Consider the following 20,539-nt stretch of genomic DNA (forward strand, 5'->3'; position numbering starts at 1 on the left):
TCTTGCATGTTTCCTTTTTTTTTTTTTTTTTTTTGGTGATGGACAGAGAGGGAGGGAGGGATGGAAATGTGTCTCTTCTGTACAGAAGACAAGAGAAGGACGAGTGTCCCTTGGGTTTCGGATTAAGGTGTGTCAAGTGTCCTCCTTCCTCCCACACTTGACCTTTCGCTACCTGACCTGCTTCTTTAAATCATTTTGTATTTTCTCATGTTGTTCTTTCAAGTGAGCTATTAGTGTGTAGAAATCCACATAAGATACGAGTGCACGCGCCCACGTCTCCAGCGGAAAAGGGAAGTAGCTCGCACACTTCCTGTCTGGGCTTGACACTGCCACTTGTTCAGCATGCGTGCATGAGCAGATACATTTTCATTTGATCTCAGGTCCTTGTCAACTTCTTTCCTGCCTCTTGTGTAACAGGCAGTTGTCAGACTGCGTTTCTCCGCTCTGTGCAGTCGTGCAGACGTGGCGTCGAGGAGGGAACTGGCTGCTGCGGGAGAGGTGGGCAGATGCGTTAAGACGGCTGCTGCGTGTTGGTGTAAAGCGGAAAGGACTGACACTCATGCCCCACAGACACCAACAACACATCTCTCTCACTCTCACACACACACACACTCACGCACAAGGGGAAGTTGTAGGTCAGTGCAGGTCTACCATCACACCACATTTCATTTCCAAAAAATTGAACTGACGCTGTGACTCTTATTCCCGAAGCGTCAGATGGAGGCCAGCGTCGACCAATGGGACGAGGGGGGCTTCCAGGGTAAGTGGGCGTGTGGCTGTCGAGGCTCGCTGACGGGCGGCTTCCTGTCTCTTTAAAAGCTTTTCTCTACGCAGGCGAGAGGAGAAAGGTCATTCAGCCGGCGTCTCTAAAAGACCCGAAGCTCAAGAGTCTCAAAGAGGTGAGAGGGGGTCCCGTCCAATCCCGTTGTCCTCGATCGCCCAAACCAAACCCGTCCTCAGTGCCCACCGGCAGTCCGGGCGGGTCTGCTGGGAGTCGGGACCGGACAAAACTTTTATTGGATGGGGGACCCTGCAGCCTGGGAGGGAGCGACTGTGTCCTTCATGGTATTTCAGCATTACTGACCACTTCTGCAGCAATGTACTGACCGGTCGCTTCTAAACATACTGGCATTGGCTGAAGATCCTTCCACTGAAGTTCCACTGAAGATCCTTTTAAGAGGGGGGCATGAAGGGGTGAAACAACTGAGAAATATTCAAACAAAACAGTAAATATCAAACCGCCGGTGCTGGTTTTCAGCGAAATCACACTTAGCTGTTCACACTTAGCGCATGCCGTTTAGTGTGAATCCCCTATGTTGCATCTGACGTGACGCGATTGCCGTTTTTATGTCATCGTTCATGCCGTTCATTCGGCTGGTCCCACATCTTGACCGTTCTCCATTCTCTATTTCACCATCTGGAAGTGAAAATCCCTTTCTGACCAGTTTCATCTGTATTGAGTCATGCGTCCACTTGACATTGTGCGTTGCCAATTTCTGAATCCTGCCAAGAACGATCTTCTTTGCGTCTGACAAGGCACGCCCTCATTCTGGCAAGTTTGCGGTGAGCTGTGGGAGGTTTTGTGTGTCCTTCAGGTGCTGGTCGACTGGATTAATGCCACCCTGAAGCAGGAGCACATTGTGGTGCTGAGCCTTGAGGAGGATCTCTACGATGGCCTGGTGTTGCATCACCTCTTAGGTGTGTTTTTGGGTCTTTGTGGGTTTCTTGTTCACCTGTGTTTATTTCCATTTTTTTTTTTTGGTCTCCAGCACATGTGAATGTGTCTCGAATCTCAGGCAGGTTGGCCCTGGTTCACCTGCCGGTGGAGGAGATCGCCTTGACCTCAGCTGCTCAGGTTCGAAAGCTGGAGGTCGTCTTAGAGAGCCTGAACCAGAGACTGGGAGTCGACGAAGAGACGGCCAAGTGGAGCGTCTCATGTGAGGAGAAGTTCTGATGGAATTTAGAATATGCTTTTTCTTGGGGTTCTGTGGCAACCTCAAAAAAAAAAAAAAAAGACTTGGGTTGATTGCAGAGAATTGCATGGCTGCTGCACTCAGAGCTGATCCTTATCATGTTCTCCAGTGATTCACGGTAAAGACCTGCTGGCCACTCTTCATTTGCTGGTTGCTATGGTGAAGATGTTCCAGCCTGACCTGGACCTGCCCCGGAACGTCAGCGTTGAGGTGGTTTGGCTTGAGGTGTGTCCAGCATCTTAAACCTTGTGATTTTTGTATGTCTGAATGTGAAGGTGTGCGTGATGTGTACTAACTGTGGTTGTTCCGGTATCCTTCTGCATACAAAAAAAACTAAAGAACGTGCTAGAACGTTGACCCAAGCATCTAATGCTCATTTGCGCAGGTCAACAGAAGTGGGATTAAATCGGAGAAGGAGATCGAGCCAATCACAGATAATGCCAGGTAGATCAAACTTCACCCTTCTTGCCGTTTTAATGGCAATCTGGCCTGTCAGACTAATCTGTGCTTCATTTTAACAGCGGTTTGCCCGGGAGCTCCTCAGAAAGTAAGTGACACCTTCGAGCTGCCGTTAACTGAATGTATCCGAACTCTGCTGCGATAAGATAGGGAGGACGTGTCCAGGAGTTAATCCTGTCTTTGTGCACCAGTGTGTGGTTCGTTTTAGTGAATCACTTGTTAGTCGTTCGCAACAAGTTGGGGGTTCAGGTTAATTGGTTGTGGACAATTTAAAAAAAAAGAAAAGAAAAGAACTGAGCTTTTCTGTGCAGAGATGGATGCCATTGAAGAGCTGCTACAGCTGGAGCCACAGAAGATCTCCGCATTCAAACAGGTAATGGAAAAGCAGGAAGTGAAGCTAGTGTGGAAAATGAATCGAAAGTCATTTTTTATTTAAACCACTGCTCCCGATAGGCCATCCTCCACTTTGTGAACAAGAATGTGGCATCCCTGGGCCTGCAGGTGACAGAGCTTGATAAACAGGTACGGCACTATATGAGATGTAGCTCACGCGGAGTGTTCGCTAATGTCACACAACACGTTTTCTAGACTAACAGAAATACACAGATCCAAAGAACAAAAAGCTGTTTGATCTTTAATCATGTTATCTTAAACTAATTTTTAAAAAAGGCAGGAGCCTGCAGGCACGATTGACAGCTCTGACATGCCATATTTCTTTATTGTGGACGATTTAAAGCCCCTTCTGTGAAAACCACTTAGGGTGTAGTTCTCTACACTCCTAATGCCACTTGTGTACAGAGTATGTCATTGGGCGTCACACAGTCATGACCACGCCCACTACCAACACCGGGTGTGAACTAATGAATGTGACATTAGCGAACATGCGCCCACATCTTACGGACACACCTTTTCATTCAACGTGTTATCTTTATTTTCATGACCATTTACGTTGGTAGATTCTCACTGAAGGCATCAAAACTATGAATGAACACATGTGGAGTTCTGTACTTAACAAAAAAAGGTGAAATAAGTGAAAACATGTTTTATATTCTACTTTCTTTGCTCTGATTACTGCTTTGAACACTCTTGGCATTCTCTCGATGAGCTTCAAGAGGTCGTCACCCGAAATGCTTCTCCAACAGTCTTGAAGGAGTTCCCAGAGGTGTTTAGCACTTGTTGGCCCCTTTTCCTTCACTCTGTGGTCCAGCTCACCCCAAACCATCTCGACTGGGTTCAGGTCCGGTGACTGTGGAGGCCAGGTCTCCACTTTTTGTTAAGTACATAACTCCACATGTGTTCATTCATAGTTTTGATGCCTTCAGTGAGAATCTACCAACGTAAATGCTCATGAAGAAAACACATTGAATGAGAAGATGTGTCCAAACTTTTGGCCTGTACTGTACTCCCAAAAGAGACCTTTCATATTCCATGGCCATCCCCTCTTCAGTTTGCAGATGGAGTCATTCTGCTGCTGCTGATTGGGCAGCTGGAGGGATTTTACATCCCCCTGTATGAGTTCGTCCTTGCCCCTACATCCAGCTCGGAGATGGTACGCATTAAAAACACATTTTAGGTGGATGTGAGCACTGTCATATTCATTTAGTCTAATGGTGCCTCCCAGGTAAACACACAAAGGTGATCCAATGGACACATTTTGCACAGTGTAATGTAAAAAGAAAAAGAAGAAAACACTGATATACTGTATTAATGGTTTCATTTTTATTAGAATGTTTTTTTTTCCTCTGGAAATAAAATCTGCTGGGCAACTCACAATGAGCTGTAATCGTAGGCGAATGGGCAGGAACAGATTGCTTCAGATATACAGACATCTGTTCAATCTCTCTTCAGATACAGTATGAAGTCAGAGGATCTTTGATCCCCATGTTTATTACACTGTCTATTTGCAACCAAGATTACAATTTTTGCACTCTGTGATGGGTGCGAGGACACAGGTTCATTCCAGGTGCTTCTGTTTAAGACCCTTTTCACACTTCAGGCTTTGAGGAAATATAAAAGATCAAATATGATTTATTTCGGTTATCCAATGACCTCATGTTTCTCAAAGTTGCTAAAATGTATAGCAAGCCACTGCATTGAGACTGCTGGAAGGGCTCCTCCAGAACCTAAGATCCATAAAAATCCACGTCCTTCATTTTTGCTAGGAACATTTTACCTAAATTAACAGATAAATGCAACAATGTACAATGTACTGATTAGTTATCTTAAAATGGTTAAAGTCTCATTAATTCAGAAATCCAGAACTTTAAGCATGCTGATAAACTACTGAATGTTAAATCTCCCCATGCACCGTTGAGAAAATATGTCTTTGCAAGATTTCCTCGTTAATTCACATTTCAGAAATATACCCACCCTGAGTGATTCTTTAAATGCTCATATCCAAAGTAATGTCAATCAGTTGTGTTGTCCTCAACAGTGTCTGTTTAGAGAGCCTGAGGGTGGTGTCTGAATGAATAGTGTATGCAATTAAGCTTTTCTCAATGACATTTTCTGTCTCTGGTCGATAGCTACGAAATGTCACCCTGGCTCTGGACATCCTTGGTGACCGGGAAGTCCCTCTGGAAGACGTTGCTGCCGAAGGTGAGAAAGCTATCACTCGAGTCAGCCTGAAGCTGGTTCGTTAAAGCCCACTACCCACTGTGTTCAGGAAATGTCATGCTAAATTAATGGAGACTGAGGAGATTGGTACGTACCAACTGAGATGGTCTGCATACGAATGCGCCAGGAAGGATTGCATTAGGTAGCAACGTGAATCCGAAATCAGACAGGTCTGAATGACTCTCAATTCCAGAGGTCATTATTGTCCTCTGAGAGGTGCTCATTTGGGTGAAAGCCCTCAAGGGTGAATCTGTCATTCTGTGGGCGTTCAGCAGAATGGGTGATGAATATGAATTGGCTCTATTTGTATGTTCCGCTTCCCTCAAACATACCACAGCACCCGGCTGATCTAAGAAGCCTTTGCATGGGGAAGATGCTCTTTGTTGGTCTGGTCCAATATCTAGCCCAGCGTGCGGACCCCCAGAGCAACCAACAAACTGAATTCTTTCATTTGGCATCATTTTAATTACCAAAACCCCACGTAATAAATGAAAATCCCAATGATGGTACATTCAATTAGCACCCAACAAAGCTTTTGATTTTAATCAGACCTGTATTGTATTACATCAACTGTGGCATTCGCTTGAGGCATGAGGCTGAGGACATTGCCTTTGCTCTCTTATCTCTTCAGCTATTGTGTCCCAGGATATGAAGGCCACACTGAGGGTGCTCTACGCCTTGTTCAAGAAGCACAAGAGCAAATGAGACCGGAGGAGACCTAGAGAGGAGCTGTGGATGGAGACTGCCTCTGCAGAATCCTTTCATCCCCATGAAATGTTCTTTCTTTTGGCACTTGCAAAGACAACACCATCAAAGGAGAGACAGATGACACCAAGGTCTGCAGTCGGGGCAGGACTGTTCCGCCTCTAAACATAAAACGCTGTTTTTAAAAAATACCAGGACTCATGGATCTGAATGATGCTCTATAGAACTGAACAGGTCACACTTTGCATAAGAAAGCAGACTGAAATCTTGCTCGCTTTATTATGTCTCTTCTCTTGCTTTTTTGTGAGTAGAACGAGGTAAGGTTCCATAATCAGTGCACCAACTAGCCAGATAATATGGCTGGATGTACAAATTCACTTAGATGAAGGCTGGAAGTAAATATCAGGGCACAATTTTCCATCTATTTCTGTAAAACCCGAGGACACCTGACCTTACAGTAGCAAACAAGCCCCATGGTTAGTGCATAGCCGTGCACTTAGCACCAGATCGAAAATATACCTGGTAGTGTCTGTTTTTAAGTGTCTTCATTTACGCATTAAAGTAAAAGTTAGATCATTTCACCTCATCACGTTTTTGAAACATGATAAAATCATGTACTAAATATAGAAAATTATGCATAAGAGGTTCATCATGTCAAGTGTGACACTTGAATTGCTTATATCTGGCTCTATCTGCACCTTCACACCTTTTCCATGATCCTACATCCTTCATGAATGCCGGTTTCACAGTCTTTTTTTTTTTTGGTATAATGTTTTTATCCAAAGGCAACTTGCATTCAGTAGAAATATTTAGTAAAGTACAGATACACACTATAGTGTGTATAGTGTATAAACTATTTAACTACAGAAAAGATTTATATTTGCTTTGCTGCAGTCCATCACAGGCTCTCTTACATTCCAGTACTTGACCAAAATAACGTGACACGGAAACGCTACATTAACACGGGTGATCGCTCGGCACTGAAATGTTGTCTTAAGGCTACAGCCGATTTCGATACGCTTATGATAATTGGAGCTCAATTAATTCGAGGAGGATTTGCAGCGCGGCTTGATTGCGTCCCTCTTAATGAATAGCTACACAATGTGCCACTTTAAAATGAACCCACACTGGCATCAGCGGAGCCGTTGTTCCTGTGATTAGACGTTAGGCGAAAACAGAACATAAGTGCAATTACGCTATTGTGTCATTCTGGCTGCAACAAAGCTTGCGATTATCTGAAAAAAAAGAGCGTAACACTCTGAAAAATAGCATCACTGATATAACAGTAGAATTTTATCAACCATTCCATTTTTATTTCTAACGCTTTGATAAAGTTGTCTGGCTGTAATACCCCAAGAATTGCAAAAAGGCTTTCCTACACCGGCACCTTAATGAAATTCAAGATCCTACCAGGAAATGGACGTGATTGGAGACAGAGGATGAAATTAAGGATCTAAAGGGGGCTCTTGGTACTCGAACACCGCCGACAGGGAGAAGCCCGAAAGACGGTCTAATTAGTTTACGAGTGCCCGTGGCTCTCCATCTCCTCCCATGGCCATCACTCCAGGCAGGGAGAAGGAGTGCGTGGGACTCCGTGACGACGAGGATGATGGGGGTAATCGGAAATGAACTCAAGCCGCAGAGTCGAGTTGGTAACGCTTGTGAGGAAATGGGAAAGTGTAAGATCGGACGGTTAATGGAGAAGAAGAGGAAGGCGCGGCTCGGACGGGGGAGGTTGGGAGGCGAGCTCAGCCCCCGAGAGCCTGGAAAAGATGCTCTCATTAAAGGTTCAAATTTGTCAAGGGACATCCGGACTGCCGACCCCTTCTGTATCTCAGCAATTCCTGCCGGGTGCTGATGGAGTCTAGTTAGAACGTGTCCCTGATTCAGCATCTGGCCCTGTCAGTGCCTGCCTGCAAGTGGTGCGCTGCTCCGCTCTTTTGTCAGCTGTGCCTTAATGATGTGTCAGGGCCCGACTCAGAACCCGGTGGCTCTGAGTGTCAGATGAGGGCCCCGAGTCGGGCGTGCCGCATCAGAGACGAACATCTGAGAGAAAATCGGTGCAGCTTGGAGAGCCTTTTCAAGCTTCTGAATGAGAGGACAGGCCGTTCTGTTTTGTGTGATGTGTCCTCATTACCTTTCATAGGTCCCTTTCAACGATATCATTATCACAGCATCATGTGTGCAGAGTCCCAGCGCTCCACTGACATTTATTTGCATCTTAGACATGTGTGCTCCTCTCATTAAATCACAGCAAAACAAGGCACAGTATTCCTGTCTTTCTCCATTTCCCCCCAAATTAGATACACTGGGGAGAATCAACTTTAAAGTAATGCTACTATAAAGGAATGTTAACCCCAAAAATCCTGATAGAGTTGAGTCCATACTGAAAACCTTTTTGTTTGAAGAGTTCAACTCAAACATCTGACATCTCCAAGTTCATGCCATTCTAGGTGTCCACACACTGTGAAAAAGCATGCACACTAGGTTACCTGGTTACTTTAAAATGGTCATATGTCTGAGAGAATGGCTGGTGTGGGGGCTAGTGCCCCCTCCTGGGTCAGTCCCCACCCAGTGACCCTAGGATGGGTTCCCCGATCTGAACTCAGCAGTTATAGAATGAGTGGGTGTCGTTATTGGATTTTTTTCTTATTTTCTTATAACCACCCATAAAATGAGCACCACCCAACATAATTCTGAGTAGCCATGACCCGTCAAGGCCTGGTCTCCACTAGACATCTGACGTATGCTCTGGAATCTGCTACCAAGTCAGCAGCAGTTCCTTTAAGCCCTGTAAGTTGCAAGGTGCTGCCTTATTGGAACAGACAGAGGTTTTACATCCCAGGACCAATTTTTGGCAGATCCTGACCACTGTAGATCAGAGCCCACCCACTCCCATTATAATAAGGTAATCCATGATAGTCATGTCTTTAATGGCTGATCAGCGTAAATCTTTCATATTTACTTTACTTTACTATATTTTGCAGACGCTTTTATCCAAAGTGACACCAGCAATTCTCGTTCGATTTCTATAGATTTTGAGTTTAGACAACTAAGAGCCCTGACAAGGCCTAACTTGTCAGAAAAAGAACATGCTCGGAAATTGTTAAGTGCTAGACGAAGAAAAAAATGTTTTATTTATTTTGTGAGGTGTGTATGCATGTGCGTGTGTAAGTGTTAGATTTGTCTGAAATACTTTTGGAATAAGTGGGTTTTCAGCTGTTTATACAGATGACCATGGCTCTGTGAGTGGTTAGTTTTCAAACACGTCTCATCCTTTTCTTTTAACCTGTGTCTGATAATCTAGCCAAAAACTCATTATGCATCCTGCACGTTCATCGTTCATTCGCTCTGTAAAATGCCCTGCAGCACTTCATGCAACAATAATTATATAACAAGCTAATATGAAACAATATCCACCACTGAAACACAATGGAAAAAAATGACCTTTATTTCTCCCTGTTGTGACCATACAAATTAAACAGTTAACAATAAGCTTTAAAACATTTAACTTACAGAAACAGACAGAATGAGCAGTGGGTGTGTGTTCTAAAAGAACACATTACTGTCGTTTTATATAAAGTCGAAATAAATTACCATCCCATCCACCCATCCTTCTGTGTATCCACGAATCTAAAAATCAAGTATTCAACGGTAGCAGTTTACCCAGAATGCATATATCCTCCACGTTATAATGCAAATGCATCTATATTAGCAAATGTTATGAAAAGCTGGAATCCTGCGAATGATACAGGCCATCAGGATGGTATCGCTATGCTTTCACTGGACTTTTTTTGTATTCAGTGTGATGCTTGAACATTTTAACATGCTGGCCTGCCATGTCATTTTGGGCAGCTACCAAACAGAAACAGAATCACAGACAAGCAACACCATCTATATCTCAAATCTTTTTCAAGTTATTAGTTGAACAACTGACATCAGGAAATATCTTTACATTCTCTATTGCTCCTGTGCACACCAAACATTCATGAGGAATGTAATTGTATGTATGTATGTATAATGTGTTTATGTGGATTTTTTATGGCTTCTAAATGTGCCTTACTTGACTAAGCGAAATGAAAAAAGAACAGAATCTTGCATTTTAGTTTAAATTAAGAGTATATTGTAAAGATTGCTCACTTCTCATTGGGACTGCAATAGCAAAATACATGTATAAAAGATTCAATGAAATCTTTTCTTATATTGGCCCAAACTGCTTAAAAATCATTTTCCCTCAAATTCGTAGGGGTAATACTTAGAAATTAGAAATAATGAAATTATAGCAAAAATGATGATTAAAGCCCAGGAAGTGTTGAACACACAGTGCACATATTAACAAAATCTGGAGACAATTTCCTCCCAGTATCCTACCCACGACAATAAGGAGCCACAAGTGACCTCGTCCACGGCCACCGCACTGAGATCCCAATTAAGGCCCCTTTGTGCAACAGTCTCGATTTAAATTGCCTGTCCCTCCCCTCCTCCACCACTGTCAGGTTCCGATTGAAGAGAAAGTGTAATTTCACCTGCACTCCTCTGGTCCCCGCCAATTATTTTAATGTTGGTGATGCCGAGTCTTGGCTGGAGATGCTGGCTCTGTTTTTTTTATTTTTTTTTATGAATAACTGAGATGACTTCTCAGCAGCGATGTTTGAGAGTTATTGCCGATAACAAGGGATCACAACGGCGCACGCCACGAAACGTCTGCTGGAAAGCGATGGATAAAAGACACAGCTTTGATGTCCAAGTCAAATCAAGAAGCAATCACAGAACGTCTGCAGGTTTAGCCGGGTATTTTACATTCAGGATGCTGCTGGATGCCCACTCTACACATGAAACAGACACCCCCGCACCTCACCAGACGCCCATGTTTTTACGGGTGCAACGGCACAGCAGGCCTGCCAGCACCGCTTCAGGACTGATAGCTTGTTAAGAGCTGAGCCTTGGCCTGCCTTAAAGCGATGAAGTCCTCTGCTTGACAATCGGTGTGACCGCTTTCGCCTAGGGATGCACCAATTGCAATTTTCTTGGTCGATTCCATTTTCTAATTTTTCATGATTGTGATTGATTTCGGTTTTTGCCAATACCAATTTTCTTTCTGAAAACAGCAAATACAAATAAAAATCTATTTTTCTTTATTGCAAATGTTTATTTTCATAACAAATATTGTTGAATGCTACAAATTAAAACAAAAATAATAATAATAAATATATAAATACATAAATAACTTTAAATAATAATAGATGCATTAATGACAGAAGTTGAGTGAAGCTGCTTCTTCTGTAACAGATGAATTGCTAAGAAATCTGCAAAAGACCCCCAGTTTCTGTGTGTGTAAAGTTGAATCGTAGTTGGGTCTGTCCAATGAAAACTCACAGTTCACTTTGACACGCGTTTTGCAGCCCGTTTTGAACCTGTTGATCGCATTCTTTAATTAAAACGCCTACAGTTGAACCTACAAGATTAATCTGCACAATCCTCCAGCTCTATGCCCGTGTTGAATACAGCAAACCTCTGCCTTCGACACAATAAACAGCAGTCCGGGTCGCCTGACTTGGACATGGATAGCCAATCCCAGCACGTTTTAATTCATTGTCCCAAGCGTGCATTCGGAAGGACGCTCGGATGTTTCAGTAAGAGCTGGTATCAGTCTCGACAACGGCTTGAATATTCTGTTGCAGTCCAAACGCAGTGGCGCTGCCTCTGAAACAAAAAGCAGCCAGCTATGCGGCAGGTGTTCTGCGAGGGCTTGCAGACACCATGGTCAAAGTTGAAATCTGTGGAACATTGACCTCAGCGCACTGGCACGCATTGATTTAACGGTTCGGTCTGAAAGCAGAGGTACTCTTGCTTTTCGTCTTCCGCTTTATTTCCAAAACTCTTGCACACTAAACTGTGGTTTAAAAACTTTCTCACACAGAAAAGGGGTCTAACGTGTTTCATAACGCTTCATCATCAGGATAAAGATCGTCCGGTTACAATCCCTTTCTTATTGATCAGTGCAGCCCTACTTGCCAACTGCATTTTAGTAGATGATTTTGGATTTGGAGGGTGCACATTATTGCTCTTGGAGTCGCTGAGGGAACAGCACTCTGCCACTTCAGATTTTGGTTAAGGGTGTAATATGTTTTCGAGCAGCCACCACAGATCAGGTACTGACAGTATACTGTTTCATTCACTGACTACCTGTTAATGATTGAATGGCAGAATGTTAAAATATGACCTACAGGCAATATTAGTTCTTCCTTCTTTAAGGCTTGTCACAGTTGACTTAGTAACTGAGTGTCGCCTCCTGAGGTACACAGCAATATTACAAGACACAGTGGACCACTTCTATTTGGGCCTCTGCAACACAATACATATATATCTTTAAAAAAAAACAAACCTTCACATAGTTTTGATTTTTACATTTTTTTCTAAGAATCTTTAAACCTGATTTATGGTGCATTGTTTTCCGGATATTGCTAGAATCTCAGCATTATTCAGATAAGAGTAACCAACCAACAGTTCCGTGACAAAAAACTGTCCATATCTAGTACCTCGCCTTGTGATATAAGAATCCCTGCACGTCCAGTTGATGGCAAGTTTGGTTCACCAGATTCTCAGCCTTTCTTGACAGCTGTTCTCCAACCAGTCAACCATTCAACACCAGAATGTGGTTCCAGACCACCAAAATCTCTCACTGTAATTTGGGACACATATGAATGTTAAATGTGTATTGGTGGTTCTCTATAGTACAGTCATGGCTAAAAGATTTGAGAATGACACAAATACTGGTTTTCACAAAGTTTGCTGCTTCATGGTTTTTCGATCTTTTTGTTGTTTCTGTGGTGTGTTGAAGTATAATTACAAGCATTTTTTAAGTGACAATTACATCAGGTTTATGCAAAGAGTTAATATTTGCAGTGTTGGCCCTTTTTTTAAGACCTCTGAAATTCGCCCTGAAATGCTGTCAATCAACTTCTGTGCCAAATACTGACTGATGGCAACACGCTCCTTCATAATCAGTGCTTGGGGTTTGTCAGAATTTGAGGGTTTTTGTTTGTCTAGCCACTTCTTGGGGATTGACCACAAGTTCTCAGTTGGATTAAGTTCCGGGGAGTTTCCTGTCCTTTCCTTTCCATGGACCCAAAAGTTCAATGTTTTGTTCCCTGAGCCAGTTAGTTATCACTTTGGCCATATAGCACGGTGCTCCATCATGCTGGAAAAGCCATCGTTCTTCACCAAATTGTTCTTGGACGGTTGGGAGAAGTTGCTGTTGGAGGATGTTTTGGTATCATTCTTTATTCATGGCTGTGTTCTTAGTTAAAATTGAGAGTGAGTCCACTCCCTTGGATGAGAAGCTGCCCCACACACGAATGGTCTCAGGATGCTTTACTGTTGGCGCGAGACAGGACTGATGGTAGTGATAATATTTTCTTCTCCGGACAATCATTTTTACAAATGCCCCAAACTATCAGCTTCATCAGAGAAAATGACTTAACCCTCAGCAGTCCAATCCCTGTTCTATTTGCACTCGTCTAAACTCTCACTTGTGTTAACGAGAGGATCACTGAAATGATCTCAGCAGGTCCCTTTGTGGCAGGGCTGAAACGCAGTGGACATGTTTTTTTTTAGATTAAGTTCATTTTCATGGCAAAGAGGGACTTTGCAATTCATCTGATCACTTCATAACATTCTGAAGTATACGGAAATTTCCAGAATAAAAACGGAAGCAGCAAACTTTGTAAAAACCAGTGTTTGTGTCATTCTCAAAACCTTTGATCATGACTGTAATTATCAACACCCCTAAATATATCAGAACAAGTTCTGTGTTTTACCAGACATAATACTCTGATAAAGGCACATCTGGCACATCATCTGCCTGTGCCTGTTTTGTTAAATGACTTGTGGGTTGAAAATTAATTATTTAATAGTGAACTGCTTATATGACAGGAAATGCATTGTTATTGAGGAAATCCATAATATTAATTACACCAGCTTCTAAAATAATTCACATTCCCTTTACTTCTTTACTTACTAAGACACAATTTAAATACTGGTTTAAACACTTTTGTTTCACTTTACCGGGATGAAGAATCAATGTCTTCTGTCTGATTTGATGTTTAAAGGCTTTTGTGGGCCGTGGATGTTCGTCACATATTTGTGATATAGATACATGTATCATAATGCACATAAGACATTGCAGAGAGAACATTCAGAACGTTATTAATCACGCTTATTAATAATGTAAGCAGTACTTGGAGTTTGTCAGAATTAAATTTGAAAAAGCTATTGAATAAATGAGCCTTGTAATGTGAATGTCACCAAAAATACCAGCGTTCTTGTTATCATGGGCCACATGGGTCAGTGCTCATTTGAAGTGTACTGTGATAGGTGCTCAAATATAATGGTCAAAATGGTCTGTACTTGTAGTCTATTTCACAGCTTAAAATTTCTCACACACCTCAAAAACATTAACCAGACACAGACCAGAAAATTTAACAGGTTCTTGACAGCATTTAAGAACATCCACCAATTTCTGACTAGTTTTCTAACAAAGAACCAACAGGGAACCGTACTCTACACTGAAGCTGGGCCAAGTTGCAAAGATGGACAAACGTACTCAGCGGGTCTCCACATTACTGACAACCAGTCACTGCCTTCTCAGGACGTACACAAAAACACAAGCCAAGATGATGGTGGATACACAAGAGCGCAGGTTCGGTGGACCTGTTCCTGGGGAGGGACAGTTCGTCCTCACCCTTTCCGTAAGGCCCAGTCACGCGCGTGGCCTCCACCGGTTCGCCGAGTCACTGTGAGACTCTGGTTCTGGTTGATTTCTGGTTGCATGGGTCTTGCGGTGGGTGACCAGCAGGTCTGGGACATGTAAGTCCTGGGTCCTGATCCTCCTCTCCCCATGGTGCTGTCCTCTGGGTCTTTGAGCTTTTCCTGTCATCCTGGCATGTTGCAATTCTGTCAAAATAGAAAGACAACTGCTATATTGGAAAAATGCTGGTGCCTTATTAATGATCTAAACAGCCCGATGTGATCTGAGGTCCAAATTCATAGGATCTGAAAATGTCCTCAGAAAGGTTTTGTCTAACAATTTGAGACCAATTTGACCAGCAGGACATGCAAAGCAATATATATATATATTTTTATCTGTGAATGCAAACTACCTGAGTGGGTATTGAGAGTGGATTATCATGTAATTATTTAGAATCATTAAAACCCACAGTGCACACCATGCCCATTTTCTTGACATACCTGGACTTCCCAGCTATATTTATTACCAAACTTGCCGCATCCTGTTCATTTTTAACTTAACCTACGATTTATCCCAGCGGAGGTCTGTGGCAGTCTTCTTCACTGACTGCAGCAGGAATTAGACGGCCATATGGGGAGCGCAGCTCTTTTAATTGGACATGGCCCGGACATGGCCCACTACAGGGGGGTAGACTTGATTTCATTATTTATTGCTGCAGGCCACACAACATCCCTCATAATGTTCATAACTGGGAATGCAGGCTTTATGTATCCAGCTAATTGGCCAGTTTAGTGTGCAGCAGTAAAGGCTTAAGAGTACAAACATGCCTCTAAAGAAGCTGCTGCAATTGCCCAGTTTCAGTTAATTGGACTGTTTGTTTAGCATCTGTCCGTAATACTCCCCGCAATTTCTATATTCTGATATGGTACCAGGAGGCAGCCACAGAAAGTAGGACGGCGTGATGTGGTTATGACAAGACAAATGACATGCAGATGGGAGGAGGCGAGCACCTGCTGAGCTAGATGAATGTGAGTTGATGTGTTTTTGACTGATGGCTCGTCAGCTGTCGACCTCTTAAGGCCGATGAATATGTCAAATCTGGGTTGAAAAATGTCACCATACTTCTTTTTTTTAATCCGTTCAGTGCAGCTTTGAAAATTTCCCAAAGTAAGATAAGCAAAAACTTTTTATAACATCATTTCAGTAAAGCAATTCCCAAGAATATAATGAATATTAATATATTAATTAATATATATAATTTTTATTATGCCATTTAACAAAATGTAAAAAAAATATCATTTACAAGTGTGTTTTTTGTTTGTATCATATTTCATACATTAACATTACAAGTGTTTTGTATCATATTTAATACTTCAGGCAATAACAAACATCATCATGCTCTACGTTGGGAGTCCAATTCCTATCTTCCACTTCGTCATCTGTCTCTACATGGCCCTCTATGTCACTCAAATTGCCATCAAGCAAGTAAACTTTCACTTAGCCATCTATAAATTAGACATGACATAGATATTTATGAATTGTGAGTCCAATTATTTGTTGTTATTTGCAATTGATTCATCAAAACACATCATTGTGAACTGTATGGAAGACAAACATCCAAAAAAAAAAAAAAAAGACTATTTAGGAATTTACCACTAAATCTCCCTTTATATCGGCTGTATGTGAGAAAGGGTTTTATGCAAAGTTTATGCAAAAAAAAATATCGCCGTTAATCTATTCACAAAGTTGGGTTGGGAGCTGGGTCTATACTACGCAAGCTATTGTGCCGGAGTTACACTAGATTTATGGTTACACTAGATTTATAAGTATATTTCTTCTTTCTTGTGTCTTTTAGTTTCTTATTTCCTAAAGACTTTTATTTTGTTTTTGAGACCCGGTTCAGGTCTCTTGGACACATGGCGCGAGTTGTGAGAGGTGCGTGGGGTTTGTGTGCAAAAAGTTATTTCTTTCATTTTAATTTATGTACATATTAGGAATAGTTTGCATGTGTGTTATTTTGTGAATATTTTTTTATGTTCTTTTAATACTGTATATTGTAGAGAGAGGTGCAGAAAGACGCAATGTTCTGACGCGACCTTGCTTTTTGCACAGAAAATCTCTCGGGTGTCAGCTCATCATTTGTGGTTCAAGAAACAAAATCAAAAAGTTACACAACGCAGAAGAAGAACCGCTACACTATGATGACTTTCACCTTTATATTTTAGCGCGGATGTATGCCTAGCCGAATTGCACTGTAGGGGGCGAGAACGAGTCTTCGAACTGTGAAATTACCACATCAAACGTGATGTGGTAGCATGGATGCAGCTATTTAACTGAATAAACAGTTGGTAAACACAAGTACATCTTATTGAACATCATTTATTTTCATCACCAATTATCATAGTAGAACAGCTTTCTCAAGCAGTTTGTGATGCATTTTGGAAACAGGAGATGAGCCCCTGGTCTAATGTGCCACCTGACTTGAGATACCCATTCTCAAAGACTTACTTTTAGTCATTATTTGGGTAGCACACATATTCTGAATGCCTTCGGCAGAATTCAAATAAACCATTTAAATCTAGATTAATCTAGATTAATTTTGCTTACTCTACATTAATCTAGATTCATTCCAAGATTACAGTGAGATTAATCTAGATTAAGAAACTTAATCTATGCCACTATCCCACCTCTAATATATATATATATTAAAAAAAACATAAGATGTATCGGTGCATATCATAAGTGCATATGGTAAAGTTAAATAATATCTTTTTTAGTTTGTTTTTTAACAATTTGGGTATGTGTCATGATAACTGTATTTAGCTTGTTGCTGGGACAACCCTGTGACATTTTCATCATGGTGATACCTGGAGTTGTGACCTTTTTGCCGACTGTGCTTCGGCGTCAGGCTGGCAGTCACTTTGGAGTGCAGGTCACCAGAAATGTCATACCATTCAGAAATCCTCCCACACCGCCCTGACTTTGCTCTGGCTCGACGAGACGAGAATTAACTGCTTTTAGCCTCAAGTGCAGAGTGTACATGGTATTATGGTGTTAAAAAAAAAACACATCCTGCTCAGAACCGAGTCGAACCGAAGTCAAATCTTATCTTAAAGCAAGCGGCTCTGGCCGCTTTCATGTTTAATTTGCCATGGCAAAATGTGGAAATTGAATGCGCTTCCTCCAGCTGCCGCAGCAGCCCCGCTGCGGAGAGGGCCTTATTCGTGCCTCGTCTACGCGTTTGAGCGGCGAGATGTGCGCGATGCGGCGACTGCTTACGAGGTGCCCGGCTACCCTGTTGGCCACACAATCTGTGACAGATGCCGTGTCATTTGGGCCGTGTGACTAACAGCGTCCTCAGCTGTCTCGCTCCTGAAGTGGCACTCAACAGGGACGTGGCACTAGGCCGTCGTCCAGCGGCTTGCAGGCAATCAGCCAGTTACGCGTCTTCTCCCCCGCAACACCGTTTCAACGCGATCAGTCAAATTTCACAACCGTTTCGTAAAGTGATTGTTGCCTAATACATACTGCAATTCTGCTGCCTAAAGTGTCTAAATGCGTTTTCCTTCCACGCATCTGAAACAATTATGAGGTTTAAACTTTTTAAAGTAGTCTCTGGCAAGCCAGTCCTGAATCCAGGTCACCCCCCCTGTGTCTGGTCGGACACGTGGACCCAGTTGCTGCGGGAAACTTTACCGACAGCGCACTGAACGATTCGGCGAGGAATGCTTTAAACCAGCGTGTCATGGGATTCCTGGAACAGCTGTGTTTACTGTTGCTTTACAGTCCCACGTGTGTTATAACAGTCACAGAACACACACACATATAAATATCTATACACACACACACACACACACTATACACACATAGAAATACATACATACACATGCACACACACTCACACTTTTTATAGCCATGGATTCATCACTGGGGCAGTGATGGCCTAGCGGTTAAGGAAGCGGCCCCGTAATCAGAAGGTTTCCGGTTCAAATCCCAATCTGCCAAAGCACCGTCCCCACACACTGCTTACCGGGCGCCTGTCATGGCTGCCCACTGCTCACTCAGGGTGATGGGTTAAATGCAGAGGACAATTTCACCCTGTGTGCTATGCTGCTGTGTATCACATGTGACAATCACTTCACTTTACTTTATCATTAAACGCTGAAATATGCTCATGCTATTTGTTCTTCTGTTCAAATAACACAACAAAAATGAGAATTATACCACAGTTAGTTATGACTGAGCATCCTGGTTGGCTGGCTGGGAGTGATAGAATCTCACAATAGAAAAACTCACTTTTTTTGTCTATGCTAAATGATGATTAGTTGGATTGGAGAAAGCCACACTATTAACTACAGGAGTCTGTAGAGGACATGTAATTATACAACTATGTAATTTATATAAAACAATTTTTTTCAAAGTCTCGAAAAAACAAAAGAGAAAAAAACATTTTTTTTGGATATGTTGCGATAACAACAACAATAAGACAAAAAGACAAAAAGGTAATGTTATACATCCAGTACAAGATTCCACAATTAACTGACGTATAATCACAATAATTGTGATCTGGTCCACTGTTCACACCAGAAAAAAACTGTACAAATAAAAAAATGTATTATCCAGTGTACTATTTATGAATAATATAGGTAATATAGGTGGAATTGTGTTTTTTTGTCATGTAACTGGCAAAACCTCATACTAATGGAATTTGTTATGAATTATGCCACAAGAATTATGCAGCAAAAAGAAAAACATTCCTTTTATCGTGACTTTATTCCCGTTTTGGCCTGTTGGCTGTTTACCCAGCAGATTTTAGAGGAAGAATGAGAGCCCGTTCTCAGCCTTCTCTCTAGAGTACAGGGCTCTTCCTTCTTAAACGGCCTCCACTGGACAATCTGTCTCGGGGCCATCTGGTGACGCATGGTTTGTGTTCCGGGTGGCTGTGGTTCTCAAGGTTCGCCTGTATTTAAATGCCGCGTCACGTGGGCAAGCTTCACCGTGACCGACGGCAGATAGGACAGGACGGCGAGGGACGAGCTGCTAACCAGACGCCTCCACAGACTCAGCCACCTTAATTAGGCACATACGCTCACTGGGAAACTGGTTCACCATCTGAGCCCCCTCATCTGTGTCGGGACTCCTTGACTTTCTCCGTCCAGCCAAAATCTCAGGCCCATTTGTCAAATCTCTGTCCTCATTAATATAGCATGAACCTCCAGTAGGGCTTTTTGGCTGCGAGGAGGAGCCTGTGGATCTGTGAGTGGCCGTCCAACTCCCGCGGCCGGAGTCTGAGGCCGGAATGTAGTGCCCTGCTTGTTCTGTTGAGTTTGTACCTCATTCCAGGACGTCTCTTACGCATGTCGTCGTAACTCAACATCAGCAGACAAGCATCATTGCATTTCCTCTCGCTCTGATTCAACCAGTCAACAGCTCGTCCACGCTCTCATCTAACTACAAGGCAAATCAGAACGAAAACACTGATACAGTGTTACTGTATTTTACAAAAAATATTAAGACTGCAAATCAATTAACAAATTGAATGAAATTAGCAAAATATGTAATTAATATGTTATTTCTTTTAAAGTATAAAAGAGAGATGTGTGGCTCAGGTCATAATGGACGGTCACGTAGACGAGCAGACACCTGACTTCGCATATATCGCATCACTCACCGCCAGGCCGACTTTGTGATGCTTTCAGCAGAAAGTTACAAAATTTGGAACTTTTCCTGTGTGTAGCAAGCTGCAGCAATTCAAGTTAATTTTTGCAATTGGTTGCCAGACACGTCCACCCTGAAGTATTGACATGCTAACATGTAGCGGGTAGTCAGTTAAAAACATAATAATGTTCACCTAGCAATGGTACAATTATCATAATATTCATCACAATACTCTAAAACTCAGAAGTGGAACTTTTTTGGATCAAGCAACTCCTATCATGATCAAACCTTGATGGAATTTGTGTAAAACATGGTGCATTGTACATCTGATCATTTGTCTAGAGATAAGCCTTCACAACAGATGGGTTCCTTTGCTGTA

General features: G+C 42.4%; 2 protein-coding genes across 6 annotated transcripts in view; one reads left to right on the top strand and one right to left on the bottom strand.

The window, feature by feature from the left end:
* The first annotated feature begins 84 nt into the window (after positions 1 to 84).
* On the top strand, positions 85 to 5,944 carry parvg (parvin, gamma). 5 transcript variants are annotated; one of them, XM_028959391.1, is made up of 14 exons: positions 85 to 127; positions 224 to 498; positions 712 to 760; positions 835 to 899; positions 1,596 to 1,698; positions 1,797 to 1,937; positions 2,083 to 2,198; positions 2,359 to 2,417; positions 2,495 to 2,520; positions 2,744 to 2,805; positions 2,886 to 2,954; positions 3,880 to 3,981; positions 4,958 to 5,030; positions 5,680 to 5,944. In XM_028959391.1, exons 3-14 carry the CDS (start codon positions 718 to 720, stop codon positions 5,751 to 5,753), a joined length of 933 nt encoding a protein of 310 aa, XP_028815224.1. In that variant the 5' UTR covers positions 85 to 127; positions 224 to 498; positions 712 to 717; the 3' UTR covers positions 5,754 to 5,944. The 5 variants fall into 5 exon arrangements, with proteins under 5 accessions (XP_028815224.1, XP_028815226.1, XP_028815227.1 ...); XM_028959393.1 differs by having other exon boundaries at positions 94 to 635; XM_028959394.1 differs by having other exon boundaries at positions 94 to 635; positions 718 to 760.
* Positions 5,945 to 13,132: 7,188 nt separating this feature from the next.
* Positions 13,133 to 20,539, bottom strand: part of shisal1b (shisa like 1b) — a 29,512-nt gene continuing 22,105 nt past the window's right edge. Inside the window, exon 5 of the mRNA XM_028958463.1 lies at positions 13,133 to 14,708. Within this exon, the coding sequence (XP_028814296.1) occupies position 14,708 (1 nt within the window). The 3' untranslated portion in view covers positions 13,133 to 14,707. The remainder of the gene's footprint in view (positions 14,709 to 20,539) is intronic.

The sequence above is a fragment of the Denticeps clupeoides genome, chromosome 17 (assembly GCF_900700375.1).
Source record: "Denticeps clupeoides chromosome 17, fDenClu1.1, whole genome shotgun sequence".
NCBI lineage: Eukaryota > Metazoa > Chordata > Actinopteri > Clupeiformes > Denticipitidae > Denticeps > Denticeps clupeoides.